This window comes from Medicago truncatula, chromosome 7, assembly GCF_003473485.1.
Source record: "Medicago truncatula cultivar Jemalong A17 chromosome 7, MtrunA17r5.0-ANR, whole genome shotgun sequence".
Classification (NCBI taxonomy): domain Eukaryota; kingdom Viridiplantae; phylum Streptophyta; class Magnoliopsida; order Fabales; family Fabaceae; genus Medicago; species Medicago truncatula.
Window position 1 is genome coordinate 30,737,072 of NC_053048.1, and position 24,318 is coordinate 30,761,389.

The 24,318-nt window shown below is 32.4% G+C and overlaps 2 protein-coding genes across 2 annotated transcripts; both read left to right on the forward strand.

Moving 5' to 3' along the window:
* The first annotated feature begins 6,960 nt into the window (after positions 1 to 6,960).
* Positions 6,961 to 8,172, forward strand: LOC25498655 (F-box/kelch-repeat protein At3g23880). The gene has a single exon (XM_024770946.2). The coding sequence runs from the start codon at positions 6,961 to 6,963 to the stop codon at positions 8,170 to 8,172; it is 1,212 nt and encodes a 403-aa protein (XP_024626714.2).
* Positions 8,173 to 15,151: 6,979 nt separating this feature from the next.
* On the forward strand, positions 15,152 to 16,366 carry LOC25498656 (F-box/kelch-repeat protein At3g23880). The gene has a single exon (XM_013593589.1). The coding sequence runs from the start codon at positions 15,152 to 15,154 to the stop codon at positions 16,364 to 16,366; it is 1,215 nt and encodes a 404-aa protein (XP_013449043.1).
* The last annotated feature ends 7,952 nt before the right edge of the window (positions 16,367 to 24,318 follow it).

The following is a 24,318-nucleotide window of genomic DNA, read 5'->3' on the forward strand; positions in this document are numbered from 1 at the left end:
TAGATTCATGTCATTCTGGTTGTAGCTAAGATATTTATTTGTTTGCATAATGATTCGCTTTTGAGTTTGTGTTTACATTTTATTTTTGTTTTGTTTTTTCACTTCTTGTCTAATGGGTATTTTTTAAATATTAGATCTGCGACCCCAAGTCCAAGCACATTGAGGACTATCGTTGTTACTTGGAAGTTTGGTGGAAAAATCTTGGGAGAAAGGAAGAGGAAAAGCATTTGATAACACAAGATGCGGATAAACTAAGCAACCTTGGTTAGGGGATGATCAATGAGACAATCGCTTAAATTATTTTCTAGGATCTAAACATATGAAGTAGGAAATAGTAATTTTCATTTTGCCATTTTCTTATATTTGTTTTGTGGGGACCTGTGCATTTGATCTTTGATCAGGAAGCCATTTCTTTGTAATTATTTTCATGATTTGGACCTTGAATTACCTTGATGTTTATATATACTATATCAACTTATATAATTCATCCGGAAATGATTAAGTGATGATGTAGATAGTGTGTAGTGTAGATGGTGACAGATTTGATGAAAATTTCTCTCTACAATTCCAGAAACAAAGCACTAATGTGAAATCTAAAAGTTAGGATTCAAGTCATAAATTTCATACATCATATATCATTGATAAAGTAGTTGGATGATAATGTGAAATTTGATAAATTGGAGATCTGAAAGACGTAACTTGGAGGACGTATGCTAGGTGGCAATGCCAAAATTCACTGCTAAGATTGTCAGCATATAAAGGCAGAGAAGTTCTTCTAAACTCAAGGTGGTCCAATAATTATGTCTCGGGTAAATAAAGAAAAAATGATTTTTAAGGAATAAATTTATGTCATTTCCATCGGAATAATGTTAGGCATAGAGGTTTGAGGAAAACCAACTATTATAATCTGCCAATAATATACCATGTAACTCCTGATTCGTTTATCATCACACGTTGTTTTGAAAATCTGTTAACCGATCACCATATATATGTCATCAACTATTGGTTTAAGAAAATTTGATCAGATGCATGAATCTGCTAAAGCATTTGTTTTAATATTTGTTCGGAAGAACTTCATAGGACTTCATAAAATTTGATCAGAAGCATCTGCTAAAGCTAATAATTTGAGCAAATTTGAACAAAAAATATTTGTTCGCCCATGCGTTGCACGGGTGGAAATACTAGTTGTTTTAATATTTGAACTTTAGACATTTGCATACTACTCTATTTTCATGTTATAATAATGGTAATCTGGTTTGCTCTACGTCAGTACTAATAGCACATAGCATAATTCATAGGACGAATGATTTGGCTCAGAATCGTTTATACTCAGAATAGGTTTTAAAATGAAAGTAAGATGCGATTAAATTTAGTACGATGATCAACGGAACACAAAAAAGCATACCTAACTCTGAATTTCTTTTTATGCTGCTTTTTAATATTGATTGGAGAGCATAAGCATTTCAAATTTTTTATGTAGTTGTAACTGATGTTTTTTTATAGATGCAGTTCAATCAGGTTTACTTGATAGGAATTTTTGTGTGTGTTTTTGCATTACCGGCTCCTCAAATGCATCTTCACCTATGTATGATAGTTTTAAACATTGCGGGCATGGTTCAGTCAGGCATGTTGTGAATATTGATATACTATGATTCAACTTGCTAAGAATATGAAGGTTAGATATGGAATGTTTAAATCACCTAGTTTGAGTTTCAAGAGTTTTGACATTAGACAAGAGGGGACAATGATATATCATCACTATATTTAGAAATGGTACTTGGAAAACTTTTTAGTTATCCGACACCGTATATGTATACGCCTAGAACACTGCTCTACAAAACAATCCACACCTATGACCAGCTGCACACACGCCTTCACTTCACTAATAAGATATGAAGTTAGCCAGAATAAAAATATCAGGAAATATGAGAAATTCCTCTTCAAATTTTATCTTTCTGCATAATTAAATCTTGGAAGTTAGAAAGCTCAAATAATTCGAACCTCAAGCCACCAAATCCACCGACCCTTCCTCATTTATCTTTCGCTAATGAGTTTCTTTCTCTCCATTATACTGTACTGCAGAAACTTGGACAAAGAATGAAGAATAGCAATTGTGGAAGAACAATGATTGACGATAAATGAAAAAAGGAAGGGGATAATCTTCAGTAATGGCCTACAAATAGTACTGCACTAATTTGGTTTCTACTAATATTTTTGTACAAGTAATTGCTTACTAAATTTCCGTGTTTGCAATTATTTGATACTAATTGTTTTTGTGAAATGCTCTCACACATCAGAATTTGAACTTGCAACGGTGGTTGGAAAGGAATTTGACAGGTTGGTAATGCTAAACAAACACATGTAAACAAAACTTCCTAGAAAACAATCTGTCTCCCTCTTTTTTTTATCTGGAAATGAACTTCTGTTGGTAGGTGACCATCATATTTTACTTACTTTTTATATAGTAGCATTGACAATATATTTTGTTGCTGAGATTTTGAATGGCCAGATGTATGATTAAGTTTCTCAAATCTCTGCCCGTGCAAAATCGCTAAAATCTTAATGTATACTTAGAAATTGTATTTTGGTCTGATTTTTTTGCATAAGTTTTCCTACTTGTGAAGTTTGGTGTCATAAATTTGGTTAGATTCATTTCAGCTATTGATCAATAGATAAATGAGAATTCTTCTACAGCTTTCATATTAGTTTTAAAGAATGTTTGTTGTGTCTTCATTTTAGATGATTATAGCACACAAGTGTTTATTATGGTGGGCGACCTAAGCATTAAAATTTTAGTTCGCAATAAGGAGGAGGATACTGTTGTAGTATTTCAATTTTATCATTTAAGAGTTGAAATTTAGTCAAAGTTTTCATTAACAAAGAAAATATTTTCTTAAACATTTCAGTATTTTTAATCTAGATTAACATATTTCAGTATTTCAAACAATCTATTTTAGCTAGTGACTTGCAACAGGAATACATATTTAGAATTGGATTCATGTCATCCTAGCACTAGCTAACATATTTATTTGTGTACATATGAATAGTGATTCATGTATGAACATTATGAATTCATTTTTACTTTTGAGTTTGTGTTGAATTTTATTTGTGTTTTGCTTTTACACTTCTAGTCTAATGGATGTTTTTTTCAATATTAGATTTGCAAGGACTATGGATGTTACTTGGAAGTTTTGTGGGAAAGTCTTGGGAGAAATGAAGAGGAAAAACATTTGATATCACAAGACGCGGATAAACTAAGCAACCTTGGTTAGGGAATGATCGATGAGACAATCACTTATAGTGATGCATGTTATTTTTGATGAGATGCTCTAATAAGTCTCTTAAACCAGAGATAATTTATTTGTTTTTTGGATGCATGTTTTGTTTTGCAGCAGTTTTTTAAAAAATGTATGTAGTTTGAACATCCACAATTTTACCTATTTACTTTTGCAGCTCAATGGCTTTTGAAAATATATATAGGTAACACATTTGGGCCTGGCCATATGTATTAGATGAAAATTTCTCTCTACTATTCCAGAAACAAAGCACTAATGTGATATGTGTTAAATTAGATATATGAAAGACCATAATATCCATGATGTGTGCTAGGTGGAAATGCAAAAATCCAGTACTAAGATTGTCAGCATAATGAAAGCAGATAAGTTCTTATAAAGACATTGACACCCTAACAAGGGTGTGAGCAACAAGGTTTGGTTGTCTTATGATAAAATAATATTATAGTTTTGATTAACATTCAAAAAAGCTTTATAAAATTGAAGAATATATTCAAATTCAATGGCATCAAAAACCTGTCCATTGAAATTATCTACAATTGCTTTGCAATTCAATTTGACAATGACATGTTGAAAACCTTTGCCGTGTTACCAAATTAGAGTTTCCATAAGTCTCGTTGACTCCTCCTCTTTTTGTTTTTTGTTTTGGTAGATAAACAAAATGACAATATCCACTTAAAAACTTACATACAAGTGGATGAGCCAGAGTTGCAACCCCGGTCACGACGTCCGGCATAGCTATATCAACATTTTTGCCTCCTCCTCTTTTGGTGATAAAACAAATTGACAGTGCCTGCATAAATTCTGCTACAACATCATGGAAAGGTCCTTCTGCTTCTGTTCACATATCGATGCTGAGAGGCTCAAAAACGCTTATTCATGTTTAGATTATAGTACGGAATTCATCTTGAACTTGTACCTCTAGAAACTATTATAACCATAGAACTATACTTATTCATTTAATCATCGCAAACTGTTAACTGATCACCATGTGTCATCAACTATTGGTTTAAGCAAATTTGATCAGCATAGGAGAGGCTTGATATCACTCTGGTAGTCAAAGTGCAGCATAGAGGCTTAGTGAAAATACTTAGTGAAAACATTTGTTTTAATATTTGATCTTTAGACCTTTGCATACTACTCTATTTTCATTTAATGATTCTGTAATTCTGGTTCGATCTTTGTAAATAGCACATGACAAAATCGGTAGCATGAATGATTTTTTTCATAATCACTTATAGTCAGAATATATTTTAAAATGCAAAATCTTGAAACATTTGCATGCTACTCTAGTTTGTTTCATGCACTTACAAAGGATTTTTTTTTTCTAGATGCAGTACAATATGGAATGTTTAAATTCTTTCAGGTTATTTTTCATCCCTTGTTTGAGTTTTGACAATAGTCAGTGTTGTCAGTGTCTAATGTCCAAAGCTGATTGTGTGGTGGTCAGAATATATCATCAATCAAAGTCTCTTCTTTCACTTGTTTTTCTTTTAATTATTCAGTCAAATTTTGAAGAAAATTATGCATGCTTAAGAATTCAAAATTTTTATATACTTATTAGTTAGGGCCCAAATTAAAGATTCGCCCTTAGGCCATCAAAATCTCAGAAGTGCCCTTGTATAGAGAATGTGCTTGAGTCGGGTTTCGAGAACTATAATTCAAAAGATATCCATGAGTTTTGAAGTGACAAAATAAAACACTAGAAAAAAAATATGAATGCATAATGATAATGGTCAAAAGTGCAGCCATATCCGTTGGTAAACAAAGAAAGAAATTGGCTTGAACCACGATGCCATGAATGGTCATTTCAATAAATAATAAGTTTTATTGCATTATCACTATTCATTTCAAAATCAAAGTAGTCTATTCTAAATAACTAAGTCCACGACTTTTGAACTCCAAACTCCTTCATTTTCCATATAACAAATTCAGTTAGTTCCCTTGAAATCATGCAAAAAAGCAAAGGTAGTCCATGAAAACATGAAGAGTTGGCTGAAAGTGTGGGACTTCATCAAAACTAGGAGGTAGCAAAAATTGCATGTATGTATTGGTCAAAAGATTAAGGGAAACAGTCATGGAATATGCAAGACTTCTAATATAATGTAAGTCAATAAGAAAATTGATTCATAATTTCTGGGTTTGCAAGGCTCTTTTGAAGATGCCCATCCACGTATTGTTGTAATTATATCTTTTCTACGGTCTATCCTATCCATAGCAAAATTGTCGAATAACTTTTCCAAGTTTTCTGGTATGATAGTAAATTTCGAAAGTTACGTAGGGGGTGAATGTCTGTACAAGTGAAATGCTAAAATTGATACTATTATGGTTTAAATATGTCTTTAGTCCTTGCACTTTCATCAGATTTTGACATTGGTTCCTAAATTTTTTTTTGTTTGGAATTGGTCCCGGCACTTTGTAAAAATATTGGTATTGATCCCTCTATTAACTTTCTATTAAAAAAAAAACACAAAATTATTGGTATTGGTCCCTGCACTTTGTAAAAATATTGGTATTGATCCCTGCACTTTGTAAAAATATTGATATTGGTGCCACGTGGCGTGAAATGATTGGGCCACGTGACACTCCGTTGGTTTTGTGTTTTTTTTTTAATAGAAAGTTAACAGAGGGACCAATACCAATATTTTTACAAAGTGCAGGGACCAATGCCAAACAAAAAAAAGTGCAGGGACCAATGCCAAAATCTGATGAAAGTGCAGGGACCAATGACACATTTATGGTTTGTAGTAAATGAATAATGAGTAAATATTACTTTTAGAGGGAAACATATTATATAATATTTTTTCATAAAAAAGATAATACATTGATTAATAGATCTTTACCCTCGTGATATAGGTCATTTCTAGTTTCACCCTGTATAATATTTTTTTTGATTTACCCCCTGTAAAAAAAAAATTGTTTAGATTTACCCCTCTCATAGGCCAAACAAAAACCAATTTCATTTTATTTTTTAAAAAATTTTCGTTTTTGTTTGGCCGTAAATCAAAACAATTCTTTTTATAAGGGGTAAATAAAAAAAAAAAGTTTACAGGGGGAGACCCGAAAATGATCTATATTACAGCGGATAAAGATCTATTAACCCATATTATATATAAAAAAAAAAATTATAAAAAAACAATTTAATTGAAAAATCCCCTAAAAAAAATATTTAACTAGAAATAATATCTTGGTGACAAATTGACAATCAAAGCATCAAGAGTGGTTTCCTAAAAAAAAAAAGTATCAAGAAAAAGAAGATATCTCTCTTATGTCCTCTCACCTGGGCCCGCAATCCTTCAACCTTGGCCCATTTACAATAGTTATAGAGTAATGATACATGTACCACCTCATGTGGCAATACACCCTTTACACCCATACAAAATTCTGACACGTGGCAATCTGGACCCCACACAAATAGAAGATAAAGTGTGGTTGTGAGATGAACTTACCAAAATATCCCTAATACATAGGGTGTACAATGGGATGTAGGAATAAAGGGTGTTCATGTAACATTTTCCATAGTTATATATAGCATTGCACAACTGAGTTTGGTGGTACGTGTTAGGGTTTGTTCAACTCTCTTGCCGCATTTGCAGAATGGATTTGCGTTGATAGAGTTGCATGTGTTAGGGTTTTTCAATTTCTTCAACCTCACTATACTTTGATGATGGATACCCCTGCAAATAAAAAGCTACGACTTCATGACCTATGCAAGCAGACTTTGTTCCTCCCAGACGAACTCATAGCAGAAATCCTATCTCACCTTACTGTTAAAAACATCTTAATATTCAAATGTCTGAGCAAGTCATGGAACACTTTCATCTCCGATCCAACCTTTGTCCAAATGCATCTTAAGAAGTCATCACAGAACTCACACCTAACCGCCTTTTTTCGGGATAGATTCGATCGTGTGAATGTCAAACCTGTCCCTGTGCATCTTTTGCTCAAAGATCCATCCATCACCGTTGATAGCAACGATCTCTACCGTTTGAGTAGCCATTGTATGGTTGTTGGTTCATGTAATGGATTGATCTGCTTGCTTTTCCATTCTGAAATAACTTCACCAACAGTTACATATTTAAAGAGTTGGTTTCGTTTCTGGAACCCTGCCACCAGGATAAGATCTGAAATATCAGGGTTGCTACGCAATATCATCCCTCATGACGAAATTGGTATTCACACTTTTTTATGCCGTTTTAAGTTCACTTTTGGTTATGAATCTTTGTCAAAAACTTACAAGGTTGTAGCTTTTCGTGTTAAAAAGAACGAAGGTGAGGTTAAAGTTTTCAGTCTTGGAAGTAATTGTTGGAGAAATATTCAGAGCTTTCCTGTGTTTCCTCTTAATTTGTTGCCTCGTAGACGTGGACGAGGACCATGCTGCCTTAATGATGGTGTGCATTTCAGAGGCACTATTAATTGGTTGGCTATGTACAACCAGCCTATTATTCACGTTGAGCAATTTGTGATTGTTTCACTTGACCTTTCAACGGAATCATACAAGCAGCTGCTGCCGCCTCCGGGTTTTAATGAGGTGCCATTTTTTCAGCCAGTTCTTAGGGTTTTGATGGACGGTCTTTGTTTTTCTCATGATTCCAAGAGAACTGAATTTGTTTTATGGCATATGAAGGAGTACGGAGTTCAAGAGTCTTGGACTCAATTACTTAAGATTAGTTATCAGAATCTTCACATCCGTAACATTAATGATACGTTTGAATTGGTGTGTCTTTATGTAAACGGTGATGTGGTTATTTTTGCAAAAGAAAACTCCAACCAGATATTTATCTATAATTTAAAAGATAAAACAGTACAGAGAAGTGTAAACCGCATACGGTGGTATCGTTCAATGGATTATGCAGAAAGTTTGGCTTCAGTTTGTTGATTGAGGGTTAGTTTCTCTTAATGTTGTCTTATTTGAATTTATTTTAGTAAACTGTTTCTGTATCATTGTCATTATGTATAAATAGATTGTGTTATTTTTTGATGATTGCTTAGGTTGATTCTATTGCTAATTGATTATATATTGAACAATGTTAATGGTTTCATGATTTACTTCATTGAATGAGTTTGTTTTATATTTATTTACACCGGCGTGTTCCACGATTTGTTGTTATATTTTTATGAATTTTGATGTTATATTATGTGTATTAGATGTTAGATATAACATATTGCCATCCAGAGACCGTTTTGTGAGTTTTCACATCCAAATTTGTTATCAATATAGTTGATGGTTGCACAGAGTGTGAATATCTCTTTAGTTATTATTGCAAAAATCTTAGGAGTTAGGACCTTCATCTTAGGGGGTGATCCTTTTTGCTTCTGTTTGGGACGGCTCTTTTTCAGCTTTTCTTCTGCAAGCTTTTTGTAGTTTTGGTTTCGCACAGGATTGTGTGCTGCAGGCCAGTTGTGTTTCACAGTGTGTGTGGGGTTTAATTGGATACTATCACTTAAGGAGATTTTGGTGTTATTCTGCTAAGATTCTCTCAAGGTTCTGCTGAATTTCTGTTTGCAATCTCATGCAGTTTTCTGTAGTTGTATACTTAGTTTGGTTGAGTTTATTGTTATACGATGGCTGCTCCTTTTCTTTGACAGTAGTTGCCCTGCTCTTTGTGAGTTATTTCGCTTGTAGTGGTTTGATTGGTGGGAGTTTTAGTACTTTATTTTAGGTCTTATTTTGGTTTCTTTTGTTCCTGCGTGGTGTCCCATTTTCATATAGAACATTGCGAACGTCGGCCACCAAACATGTAATTGATACCCCAATCAGAACTTGGAAATCAATACTATGTTTATTAGTGAATGGAGTGAATGTTCAAAGTAGATAATAGAAACCAATGAGCATTTATGTTGGATAGGAAATAGAAGGAAATATTTTCATCAATAAACCTGTAATTAGTGGCACAAGCAGGGACAATTTGAGGAGAGTGTTGGAGAGATGTTACTCATTGAAACCATGGGCATTCTTAGAACCATTTATAGATTAAAGGAGGTGATTATTAACTAAGTATGTTGAAAAGAGAATACTTGTTGAAGCAGTAGAGAAAATTAAAACTAAATACTCAAAGGATTACGTAGAAAGTTTGGTTTCAGTTGAATGATTTAGAGTATAAGTTTCTCATAGATGCTCACTTATTTGAATTTATTCTTGTCTTTATGTACTAATAGACTGTGTGAAAAGAAATTCATTTTGCTTAGGTTGTTTGTATTGCTATTTGGTTACATACTGGCCAATGATAATGGTTTGACAACTTACTCGATAGAAGACGAGTTTCATTGTATGATATATGAAATAGTTCTTGATCTGTAAGGACAACACATAACTCTGAATTGAGGTGCAGGAGAAACATTTAAGATAATAGAGTGAAAGAGGATAGTGGGAAATGGTTAATGGGGAAGGAACATTTATCGGAAAACTTAATTAGATTTATTTCGGCTATTGATCGATAGATAAATCAGAATTCTTCTACTGATATGATATTAGTCTTAAGATGGTCTTGTTTTTCTAACAAAATGCCCTTGACCATATTAAATTCTTCTATTATTCTGCTGATTTCATATTCTTCAATTTTTCAGTATTTCAAACAATCAATAGTGAATACATTTTTGCTTGAGTTTGTGTTTACATTATTTTTGTGTTTCGTTTTCTCACTTCTAGTCTCTAATGGTTGTTTTTTGTATATTAGATTTGCGACCCCAACTCCAAGCACAATGGAAGTTTTGTGGGAAGGTCTTGGGAGAAATGAAGGGGAAAAGCATTTGATATCACAGGAAGTTTGGTTAGGGCTTGATGGATGAGACAATCAGTTAATTTACCTTTTGCCATTCATCTGATCTTTGAATAGGCCACTGATTTATAACTATTTTAATGAGTTGGATCTTGAATTATTTTGATGTTTATATATGATGTTTAAGCAATTTTGTCCTAACAGTTCTCCATGCGTTCCCACTTCTACAGCTACAGTCAGAGATAATTTAGTTGTTTCTTGAATGCATGTTATGTTTTGGACATGCATACTTTACCTAATTACTCTTTAAATCAAAGCACCAATGTGAGATCTGAAAGTTATTTTCAAGCTCAAGCTCAACGGAAGATAAAATGTGAGGAAATTGTTTCAGTTATCAATAGATATAGGTAACACATTCGGGATGTGCTATACCATTAATAAAAAAGTAAGTAGAATAAGACCATAACTTGCATAAGGTTGTTCATTAATCCCCTCAAATTGCTGCTCAACTGATTGGTTTGTAACTATCAATCACCTTTTTTTTGTGTGTATACTTCGATCGGGTCGTAATTGCTAATCCACTTTTTTCAAAAATGTGAGCAATTTTGAGGAGGCTATTTAGCAATCATATATTTAACGGAGAATTTCAAATTAATTTCAAAAATAATGTTTTTTCTAGAAATGGTTTTAAAGGCCCAAAGTTTTTTCTAGACTGCTGTACTAGTGTAGCTTGTTGAACCTTTGTCAATATCAGTATTTTTCCACCTTTGTAAGGCTTGATAGCCACTTTTGACTGTATAGATTCCATCTGCATCTAGCATCCACATAAGTTCATCATCATACCTGGGATGTATAATAGGAATTTGTTTAATAATGTCTTGTTCATAGGGAATAAAATTAGCTGAAATGACCTCTGAGTTCCACTCAGTGCCATCATCTTGGATGAGGTCTCTAACAAGAGTGATATTGGATGAGTTCAGTTTAGGAGATAACACTTTGTAATTAGAATGGTAAGGGAACCAATTGTCCTCCCAGATTTTAGTGTTGAGTCCATTCCCAATTCTCTTACAACTACCCCTATTAATGATCCAAATGGACTGGAATATACTTCTCCAAGCATAACTAGGGTTGTAACCCTGGGAGGCTTGAAGAACATCTGTAGTAGGAAATTATTTGGCTTTATAACATCTGGCAATAAGGGATTGAGTTTGAGTGTGAAACCTCCAAACCTGTTTGGCCAACATTGCCAGGTTGAAGTCTCTGAGATTTTTGAATCCCATTCCTCCATCATGTTTGGATTTAAACAAATGGTCTTTCTTAATCCAAAGGATTTTCCTTTTAGAGTCAGTGCTTCCCCACCAAAAGGAGAAAACAACTCTTTCAATCCTGTCACAATGGGAAGTAGAAAACAACTCATGATATAGGTAGGGATTGCTTGAGCAACAACCCTAATAAGAATTCCTCTGCCTTCAAAGGAAAGACATTTCTCTTTCCAACCTTTCAACTTTTTCCATATTCTGTCCATGATAAAGTTAAAGTCCTGCTCCTTAGATCTTCCAAAATGCGTAGGCATACCCAAATATTTGTTGATATTGTCACTGATTTTAACTGGAAGAATGTCTTGAAAGCTTTTCATGTAGTCCATAGAGATGTTAGAACTAAAAATCATTTCAGATTTCTCCATATTAACCTGTTGTCCAGATGCAGTTTGATAAGTCTTTGGAATTTGCATAATTGCAGTTGCTTCTTCTTGTTTGGCTCTACAAAATAGGATGCTATCATCATCATAGAGAACATGAGAGATAGCAGGAGCATTGGTAGCTATAGATATACCATGAATAAAACCATCTTGCTGACTTTTATTAATAAGACCAGACAAAACCTCTGCACAAAGAATGAATCGATATGGGGATAGAGGGTCCCCTTGTCTAATTCCTCTTTTAGGTTGAAAAAAATCAGTATGTTGGCCATTGATTAAAATAGAGAAAGAAACAGTTCTAATGCAAAGCATAATGGTTTTGGACAAATCTGATAGGAAAGCCCATGATGCATAGAGTATTTTCTATAAAATTCCACTCTAGGCTATCATATGCTTTGGCAATGTCCAATTTTATGCCAACAAAACCATTATTTTTCTTCCTGGGTTTTTTTAGGTAATGTAAGGTTTTAAAAACAAGTAAAGAATTGTTTGTAATGAGTCTACCAGAGAGAAAAGCACTTTGATTTTCATGTACAATATTGGGGAGAATTTGTTTGATTCTATTAGCTATAATTTTGGTAATGATTTTTAAAATAACATTACACAAGCTTATAGGTCTATAATCAGAAGGGGTGTTAGGAAAGTTGGTCTTGGGAATAAGACTAATATAGGTTTTATTGATAGATAACAGTGGAGCACCATTCTTAAGAATGTTAAGAGTGTAGTCCAGGATATCAGGACCTATGATTTCCCAATATTTTTGATAAAACAAAGCTGATAAACCATCAGGGTCAGGAGCTGAATTAACTTTTAAATTCTTGACAGCTTCTTGGACTTCCTGAATTGTAAAATCTTTGTTTAGGAAATCATAATCCTGATTGGAAACCCTGTTTCTAATAACACTAAAAAATTATACTGAAAAATTAATTGTTTAAAAATATCATAACTCAAATTTAACTGTTTAAATTTTATTGTATTGTCAAAATTATACTTATATTAATTTAAAATCTCAATATTATCTTTGTAACAATTATTATTATTATTATTATTATTATTATTATTATTATTATTATTATTATTATTATTATTATTATGTTATCTTTGTAACAACTTTTATTATTATTTTTACGTTATACAATCCTTGTAACCACTTTTATTGTTTTTGACAAATGTAACTACTTTTATTATTATTATTAGGTTATTTTATCCTTGCAATAACTATTATTATTAGGTTATCTATCACTCTTATTTATTACCGATAAAAACCACTCTTCTAACCCTACTGCTACTCTATTGCCGCCAACTGCTGCTTCAGACCTCCTCCAACATAAACTGTGGAAAATCCATTATCTCATCGTCAACATCGTGTTGTTATTGATTACATCTTTATTGTTTCATTATTTTATTATCCTTATTGCTATCACTGCTTCATATATCGTTATTGTTTCGACAACCTGTTTACATCATTCATATATTTAATTACTAGCGTAATTCCCCTGTGTTGCCTGGGTTAGATAATTATACAATTATTGCTCACGTTATGCAAAATAATTTCAAAAAAATGTATATATTTCTTAAATTATTATCAAAATAATTACTATTGATCATTTGATATCATATTTCAATTCTGAGTTATAATAATAAATTTAAATATGTAAAAAAAAATGTGGACTCATTAATGTAGATCATCGAAAAAGTTGACAAATTTATAAATTAAATAAAAGTAAAATAATAATAATTATGATAATCTTAACTATACTATATCTATATATAAAGAAAATAACTCATTTCAATTCTTTTGGGTTGATTTTTTCTCTTTCACAAAATGCTCTCAATTTACAATACAAATAACACATGTAACAAATAGATAATAATAAATTTAAATATTAAAAAAATATAACAAACATGATATAAATACAAACAGACATACACATACATACATACATATATATATATATATATATATATATATATATATATATATATATATATATATATATATGGTTTTATTTACTTTATCATTTTAAAAGTGTAACATATTTTTACTTACTTTTCATTATTCCAATTATACCCTTAAACAATTGTGTTTGCTTGGCAACTTTTGTTCGCCCGGATCCCTATCAGTTAACTTGCAAAGAAGAGGTGTGCTCATGGGAAATGGTGTATGTGGCTGCATTTGGTGCTAATCGGTGGCTGAATCGGAGGACCACTTATTTGTATGGTGTTTGGCATGGGATTTTAAAGTGGCTTGAAGTAATCTTAGTCTTTCCAGGTGAGGTATTCATACAATTACTTCTTGGGACTATTCCTGATCGACTGGGAAGACTTTGAAAGGATTATTATTGATATGACATTGAACTATTTGTCCAATTTGTTGTGCACAAAAATCATTCTTCTTTTCTGCTAAGGATCATTTGGTTGAGGAGGTGGTCGATTTAATATGCACTTGATGGAAAACCTTCCTGGCTAAATGTCCTTGAAATCCTTGTATGTATTATGAATAGTTTGATAACCCAATAGATTGTATTTTAAGATAGCATTGATGTAATAGTTTTTTTAAGAGATTGATATAATAGTTGTGGCACCAAGGGTGTCATCTTGATGTACTTTTTTTTTTGGGAATGTACCCATTGTACTTTATCCAATCATTGGATGTAGTACTCTGATTATTGTAGTTGGTTCTATCTTCAATATGTGAAATATTTTTGCCGTTAAAAAAACTAATTGAAACCATCTAAAAAAAATATTAATGAGAATAGCTTATACCCAAACATTTAATTATTTACCCCTACAAATTATTAAAATACCAATTTAGCCCTTTTATCACTTAACTTCACCCCTCATAAAATTTCCAGAATACTCATATTAAAGGTTTCTGGTAGATTAAGCTGTAACAATTTGGTAAAGAATGACTATTGGTATTCTTTCTTCTTACATGGAGGTTTGAGAGGAAGTGAGAAAGGGCAAGTAATAAAAGGGTAAAATTGACGGCAATTTCTATGGTACACTCGATAATTTTGAGTGTACCGGTACACCCGTGTATTTAAATGAATAATTTAATGATTTATTTTCTTTATAAAAAAATATTTTCTATCATTTATAATAATAATAATTATATTTTATTTTTCAAAAGTGTCGGAAAAGCAAAATTCAAATTATGTAAAAGATTAAATGATAATGGACAAATAGCATGGTGACAAATTGACAACCAAAGTATCAAGAATGGTAATCGAAGGAAAAGAAGTTCTATTATTCTAGGCCCGCAATATTCCAACCTTGGCCCATTAACAGTAGTTATTATATATAGCAATGCACAATTGAGTTTGGTACGTCTTAGGGTTTTGTTAACTCTCTCGCCGCATTTGCAGAATTGATCTGCTTTGATAGAGTTGCATGTGTTAGGGTTTTTTCATCTTCTTCAACTTAACTATTCTATGATTATGGATACCCCTCCGAATAAAAAGATACGACTTCATGACCTATCCAAGCAGACTTTGTTCCTCCCAGATGAACTCATAGCAGAAATCCTATCTCACCTTAGCGTTAAAAACATGTTAAAATTAAAATGTTTGAGCAAGTCATGGAACACTTTCATCTCCGATCCAAACTTTGTCCAAATGCATCTTAAGAAGTCATCACAAAACCCACACCTCGCGGTGATTTATCGGGACATAATTAGTCGTGTGAATCTCATACCCGTCCCCGTGGGCCTTTTGCTCAAAAATCCATCCATCAGCCTGGATGGCAACGATCTCTCAAGTTTGAGTAACCATTGCATGGTTGTTGGTTCATGTAATGGATTGATCTGCTTGCTTTACCATACTGAAAGTACTTCACCAACTGTTAAACATTTCAAGACTTGGTTTCGTTTCTGGAACCCTGCCACCAGGATACGATCTAATATATTAGGTTGGCTAACTTATAGAATCCCTCGTGACGACATTGATATGCTCACTTTTTTATGCCGTTTTAAGTTCACTTTTGGTTATGAATCTTTATCGAAAACTTATAAGGTTGTAGCTTTTCGTATTATAAAGAACGAAGGTGAGGTTAAAGTTTTCAGTCTAGGAGATAATTGTTGGAGAGATATTCAGAGCTTTCTTGTGCTTCCTCTTAATTTGTTGCCTCCTAGACGTAGACGAGGACCATGCTGCCTTAATGATGGTGTGCATTTCAGAGGCACTATTAATTGGTTGGCTATGTACAACCAGCCTATTATTCACGTTGAGCAATTTGCGATTGTTTCACTTGACCTTTCAACGGAATCCTACAAGCAGTTGCAGCTGCCTCCGGGTTTTAATGAGGTTCCATTTTTTCAGCCGGTTCTTAGGGTTTTGATGGACGGTATTTGTTTTTATCATGATTCCAAGAGAACTGAATTTGTTTTATGGCATATGAAGGAGTACGGGGTTCAAGAGTCTTGGACTCAATTACTTAAGATTAGTTATCAGAATCTTCACATCCGTAACATTAATGATACGTTTAAATTGGTGTGTCTTTATGTAAATGGTGATATGGTTATTTTTGGAAAAGAAAACTCCGACCAGATAATTCTCTATAATTTAAAAGATAAAACGACAGTAAAGAGAAGTGTAAATCGCACACGGTGGTATCGTTCAATGGATTATGCAGAAAGTTTGGTTTCAGTTTGTTGATTGAGAGTAAGTTTCTCTTAATGTTCACTTATTTGAATTATTTTAATTCACTGTTTCTGTATCAATGTGATTTGGTATGAATAGATTGTGCAATTTTTCTGTATCATTGTCGTTATTTACAAATAGATCATGTTCAATTTTTTGAAGATTTCTTAGATTGATTCTATTGCTAATTGATTGTATGTTGAAAAATGTTTATGGTTTCACAATTTACTTCATTGAATTAGTTTGTTTTACATTTATGTTTATCCGCATGTTGTTCTATTTTTATATCTTTATAACATATGGCCATCTAGAGACAATTTTGTGAGTTTTCACATCCAAATTTGTTATCAATATAGTTGATGGTTTGCAGAGTGTTAATATCTGTTCCGTTATTATTGTAAAAATCTTAGGAGTTAGGACCTTCATCTTAGGGGCTGATCCTTTTTGCTTCTGTTTGGAGCGGCTCTTTTTCAGCTTTTCTTCTATAAGCTTTTTGTAGTTTTGGTTACGCAGAGGATTGCGTGCGGCAGGCCAGTTGTGTTTCACAGTGTGGCGTTTAAATGGATACTATCACTTCATGCAATATTCTGTAGTGGTTAACGTAGTTTGGTTGAGTTTAGTGTTAACTGTTATACGATGGCTGCTCTTTTTCTTTAACAGTAGCAGCCCCGCTCTTTGTGAGTTATTTCTCTTGTAGTGGTTTAATTGGTGGGAGTCGTGGTGATGTATTTTAGGTCTTGTTTTTGTTTCTGTTGTGGTGTCCCATTTTCATTATAATAGTTAGAATACATTATATATATAATAGCAATTGAGTGGAAGGAAGGCTGTATACCTTATATAGAACATTGCGAACGTCAGACACTGTAAATCCATATGACCTTTCAATTATGTTCTTAAAATAACCAAGTCAGCATAATTCTAACATGCAATTAGGAAATTGAAAATTCAAACTAAAAACTCACAAAAGATTACTTAGAAAGTATGGTTTCAGTTGAATGATTGAGAGTAAGTTTCTCATGGATGCTCACTTATTTGAATTTATTTTATGTCACTATTTTTGTATCCTTTTCTTTATGTACTAATAGATTGTGTGGAAAAAAATTCACTTTGCTTAGGTTGTTTGTATTGCTAATTGGTTACATATTGGCCAATTATAGTGTTTTGACCACTTAATAGATTGAATGAATTTGTTTTATTTTTATATTTCTTCATAGTTATTAGCTATAACTTGATTCTCCCATAAAGTGGAAATCATTGTTTGAGATAAGAAATAGTTCTTGATCTGTAAGGACAATACGTTACTCCGAATTGAGGTGCAGGAGAAACAGTTAAGATAATAGAGTGAAAAGGGATAGTTGGAAAATGGTTAGTGGGGAAGGGACATGTATCAGAAAACTTGCTAGACTTATTTCGGCGATTGATCGATAGATAAATGAGAATTCTTTTACTGATATGATATTAGTCTTAAAGGATGTTCTTGTTTTTCTAAAAAATTTCCCTTGACCATGTTAAAATCTGATTTCTTCTACTGATTTCATATAGGTCTTAAAGAATATTTGTTTTGACTTCAATTTAGATGATTATAGCACACAAATGTCAGGTGGCATAAACATTAAAATTTAGTTTGCATTCAGCAGGAGGTTACTGTTGCAGTATTTAAATTTTATCATTTAAAAGTTGGAATTTAGTCAAAGTTTTCATCAACAAAGAAAATAGTTTCCTAAACATTTCAGTTTTTATAATCTCGATTAAAATATTTCAGTATTTCACACAATCTATTTTAGCTGGTAATAACATATACCAGGAATACATGTTTAGAATTGGATTCATGTCATCCTTGTTGTTGCTAGCATATTTATTTGTTTACATATGAATAGTGATTCACTCTTGCGTGATTCACAATTTATTTGTTTACATATGTATCATGAATATGTTTCGTTTTCTCACTTCTAGTCTCTAATGTGTGTTTATTGAATATTAGATCTGCGACCCCAAATCCAAGCACATTGGGTACTATCGATGTTACTTGGAAGTTATGTGGGAAAAGCTAGGGAGAAATGAAGAGGAAAAGAATTTGAAATCACAGGAAGCCGATAAACAAAGCAGGAAAATCATTTGGAAGTTTGGTTAGGGGTTGATGGGATGAGACAATCAGTAATTTACTTTCTGGGAGTTAATTTATATTTTGCCATTTTCTTAGATGTTATTTTATGGACACCTTAGCATCTAATCTAAGTATGCACTGCTACTATTTTAATAAGTGAGATCTTGAATTACTTTGATGTTTATCTATGCTATACCAACTTTTATATCAAGTTATGCAAATATATGATGGTTAAGCAATTTTTTCCTAACGTTACTCCATTCGTTCCCACTTCTACAGCTACAAGCGGAAATAATTTATTTGTTTCTTGGATGCATGTTATGTTTTGGACATGGCTTTTGGAGCACCTTTTTGAAAATTTATGTAGTCGGAATATGCACACTTTATTTAATTACTTTTTAGATCAAAGCACTGATGTGACATCTGAACGTTATTTTCCAGCTCAAGCTCAACGGACTGTGATTTCGTCCGGAAATGAATAAGAGAGAAAGTGAGGAAACTGTTTCAGCTATCAATAGATATAGGTAAACACATTTGGGATGTTCTGAAGCTGAATCTATGGCTGAATTCATAAATAGCATACATCAGATACCTCATACCACTAATAAAAAAGTAAATAGAATAAGACCATAACTTGCATAAGGTTGCTCATTAAGCCCCTCAAATTGATCAACTTGTCATAACTCCCGATCTACTTTTTTCATATATGTGAGCAATTTTGAGGAGCCTATTGAGCAATCATCTGACTTACATGATGTATTTTATGTGGCTATTACAATAATTATCACTAATTAACTAATAATTGTTTCTTGAGGTGCAAGATCCTTGAAGTCCAAGTTTCTTAATGATAATTATTCTAATAGTGGCAATGCCAAAATTCACTACAAAGTTTGTTAGCATTATAAAAGTAGGAAAGTCCTTGCAAAGCACTACAAATTTTCTTTGCCAAAATCATCGATTATTGATTGTTCTCCTAATCGTTTCCTTTTTCTATGTTTGTTCTTTTGCTTAATCTTTCACTGGAATTAGAATTATTGATTGAGGTTTAAGGTTTTTTGGGTTTGTCAAGGTTTTCAGGGGTAGTGGGTTACATGAATCCTTTATGGAATCGTGTTATGAATTACCAGAATCGATCTCCGAATTATTGATTCCCGGAACACGTATACGAAGTGTTTTGGTTCTTGCAGTTTTTTGTCCTTCCGGAATCGTTTCGAATTCTTCCTGGAATGGTTGCGTGAAGATTTCCGGTTCAGGCACTTTGTTTTATTTTTTTTTTTCATTTTTAAGTTCTTACTTTTTTTTTAGACTCAAACTGTTTTAATGAATGAATTATGCCCATAAATCAAAGACATTGTTACTGTAAATCAATGAAAATTGTTTCTTTGTAGGCCTTTTTGTTCAACTTTGTGACTTGTGAGGGTACTTTGTAGATTGAATGTTCCTTCCATTGATCTATGTCATTAGCTTCTGAAGGAGCATTGGTCTTGATCTCCTCATTGATTTTATCGGTCCACCTCATTTCTAACTTTACGTATGCCTAAGATGCAAGGTCTATCTAACCAGCATGAACCGGAAAGGTAGTTGTGATATCCGCTATATATTTCGGAAAGCTAAACATGAGTTTTCCGAATTATTTTCGGAATCGTGTATATGAGTCTTTCGAAAATATTTTCGGAACTATATATGGTGGAAAAAAAAAATGGAGATACGTAGCTGGAAAAATATCAGGTGGGGTGAACTCATACTCAATTAGGAGATGTTGAAAATGTGAGTGAAAAATTTATGTGTAAAAGGTTTAATAGCAAAAAGGGTAAAATTATAATTTTCAATAATTTGTAGGGGTGAAAGTACATTGTAGGGGTATCGGGTAAAATTTTCCACTACTAATTAGGTATGGCTCAATTTTCCTAACCCATTAATCAAGCGGGTCGACCTACTCTAGCTTATTTATATCAGCTCGCACACCGGGCCGCAACAAGGGAGCCTTGAAAAAGAAGAAAAACAAAGTGATCAATTTTATTATGTTAGACAAGAAAGAAATTTTACTATGTCATAACATTAATTTATTACAATAAAATACTTTGATTGTTTATTTAAGAATTTTTTTTATAGTTTTGTTTCTCGTAAATATTTTTAAGATTGCAAATTTACAGTAAATATTAAAAATACTGATATTAATGTAAATAGTTGTGTTTAAAAAAAATAAAAAAATTTATTCTCATAATTTGTAAACATATAGTTTAACTTAAATAAATATTTCACAAGTGTGTATATATATGTATATATTTATCATAGAACAAAAGTTTAGGTGGGTTGAATTTTACGGGTTCACTAGGGTCACAAGAGGTCTATAGGCTAAACGAACCCTACTAGAGGTTGTTTACCGATCCTCCACCAAATATGTCCTCACGCTAGTAATGGGAGTTAAACTGATGACATTTCGATTGAGTCAACTTTTTAACAAATTTATTTTGGTGCATAAGTTGTTGAGGTGCTACAAATGATGTTTGGACCGTTGAGATCTCAGTTGCTAATACAACAAATTTTTTAGTAGCACTTCTAATACAACTTATCATACAACAATTAGCCAGAGGCTACATTGTTCAACTGGTTTTAGCTAAACTTATCATACAAACTCGAAAATTGACCCCCTTTATTTTGTTTTGGAAAATCAGAAATTGACATTTGCTTTTGAATATAAAAAAAAATATTTAGCAGAACTCTAACATTTTTACAGGGGAAAGAAGATAATCTCATTTTAACTAATTCAATTCAACAAAGAAACTAATTTGTTCCTTTGTCCTCACATGAAAAGCTAATTTATTGATTTCATTTAAAGTTTATTCAATTTAATAAAAAGATACCTAATTCGTTAGTCAAAGTCAAAAAAAAAAAAAAATACCCATATTTTTTCTTACTAAATTTGAATTCTTAATTTATCCTATTTTATTTTTAAAATATCCACATATTTTAAAAACATATAAATTCTAGTAACTTCAAAATCTAAACTTTTTTTTGTGGAATTTCAAAATCTATATTATTGTTGACTGAATTGAATTCAAAAGTTTTCTTTTACCCTATTCTATTTCTGGATTATTTTTAGGTATACCAACAAATATGGTTATTTTCTGCAAAAAAAAAAAAACACTTTAGTTTTAAAGATACAATTCATTTAACCAAATAATCGGGTTCAAATGGCTAATGAGCTCATTCGATGGAAAAATTATTCAGAAGAACCTAATTGGATTCCATCAAGGAATGAATCATTCGGGAGAAATCATCAAATGCAGGGTAAAATTCTGGATTACCAGAGACATTTATTTTAAGAACTTGAGAATTAAAAAAAAATTCTTGTATGACAATTCAAGAAAATTCACTCATCTTTGGTCGTAACGACAATTCATATTATTTGAAGTATGGTTCTCATATTGCCGGTTCCTGCAACGGTTTGATGTGCCTGTTTTCCAAATTTCTTGATAAACCACATCAATACTACTCCATCTATTTATGGAACCCTTCAACTAGAAAAATATCTGCAGAATTACGGTCGTTTCATTGCAGAATCCCACAAGAACATAACAGCAGTCGTTTAGAGCTTTTTAAGTTCGCCTTTGGTTATGATGATTCAACGAAAACTTATAAGGTTGTAGCGTATCGTGTTGAAGAGAATAAAGATTCAGTGAAGCCAAAAAGTGAGGTTAACGTTTTCAATTTTGGTGGTAACAGTTGGAAAAATATTCAAAGTTTTCCACTGATTCCTCTTAATTGGTTGGATGATAGTAATACTAGTCTTAACAATGGAATGCATTTAAATGGCACTGTTAATTGGTTAGCTATTCACGAGCATTTCTATTCTCATTATAAGTATGAGTCTATTACCAATGTTAAACAATTTGTGATTGTTTCTCTTGATCTTTCGACGGAGACATACAAGCAGTTTCTGCTGCTCAAGGATTTGACGAGGTGCCATGCTTTCAGCCGGTTCTTAAGGTTTTGATGGAAAGTCTATGTTTTTCTCATGATTTCAAGAAAAGTGAATTTGTTTTATGGCAGATGAAGGAGTATGGGTTTCAAGAGTCTTGGACTAAATTATTTAAGATCAGTTACCAGAGTCTTCAATTTGGTGATGCTTTTCAAATGGTTTGCATTTATAAAAATGGTGATACGGTGATAATAGCAAATCAATTTGGCCAATCAGCAATGATCTATAATTTAAGTGATAAAATAGTAGAGTATATTAGAATTACCAATTACATAGAGTGGTTCTATCATGCAAATGATTATGTAGAAAGCTTGGTGTCAGTTCCTTGAAAGTAAGTTTCTCTATTAGAATTACCGAATACACTTAATACTATTAGATTGTGTGATCTTTGTTTACTGGATTGAATGAATTCGTTTTAATTTTATATTTATCAAATAAAACCATGCTTGACAAGTTAGTGACATGTATAAGCAAACGTATATTGAATTCATTGTCTTCACGTATGAGCAGTATTGTTTCATTTTTTTACTTTTGTTTTCTGCTTTTTCATTTCTATTCTAATGTGTATTTTTTGATTATAGGGGATAGAAGTGAAATTTCAAATGGAGTTGGAGATACAAGGAAGAGGAAAATCATTTGATGTCATAAGACCAGGATAAATTAAGCGACATTGTCTTGGGGATGATGGATGAGAGAACCAGTAATTACTTTGATGTTATTGTGAAGAAGGGATAATAATCTGATCTTTTTCTAGGTAGCCAATGTTTTTGTAATTTTGTTTTATGATGATTTGGATTTGAATTACATTGATGTTCATATATGAACTATCATCTTACATATGATATATCAGTATGTGGGATTTTTTCATTAACTGTTTGACTTAAAAATGTGTGTTTTAAAAGTCTTTTCTGCTGAAAAGTCAAAGCCATTAGTTTTGAAGTTTGATCATGTTCTTTAGTTCGAGCAACACTTAAATGGACACAGCCTAAATAAAAATGATTTAGGTACACACATCAAAGTATATATTGTTTATTTATTTAAAAAATAACTTTGTTTAATTATATTTTCTTTTACATTTATGCATTCATGTGTGTATGCCTAAAACATTTATATTTAGGTTTGTGACCAAGTAAGAATTGACCCTGTCGTTCTATCCTTGCACTCATTCCCACTTGTTTTGATAGATGTTTTATGATATGATACAATTAAATTTCTGTTGATTTGGTATTTTAAATTATTAGATTTATCGTATCCGTGAGCTTAGCTCAGTTGATAGGGATAATGCAAAAATTATGCAGGGGTCAGAGTTTAAACCTTTCTTTTTAATGCTTTTATTCCAAATTTAACGGTATACGCACAGCCCTAATTTTATTCCTTCCCACAGGGCAACCCATATGTTGTTCTCGGTGTGCAACCCCATATAGGTTTGTCAGTTTCCACATTCTTAACCCTCTCACACTCTTTTGCAGTGTGTCTTAAAGAATCTTTGTATATAGAACCACACAATTTCTCATGAAAAGGAATCGCCGCCTATTACTCTTTGCAATGTTGTGTATAAGATTGTAGCCAAGGTTCTTATAAATAGACTTAAACATGTGTAGGATAAGTGTATGTCTATTAGCCATGCAGCTTTCGTCAAAGGTAGACTAGGAATATTAGTAAAGTATATGACAGGTTAGACTATGAATATTTGTTTGATATTATGGTTCAAAAGGGATTTTCATCTTGTTGGGTTAGTTTGATTATGTTATGTGTTGAGACGGTAGACTATTAGGTTCTGGTTAATGGAACATATGTAGTTCCTTTTGCCCCGGGTCGTGGTCTTCGTCAAGGTGATCCTCTTTGACCTAACCTTTTTATTTTCATTTGTGTTGAAGTCCT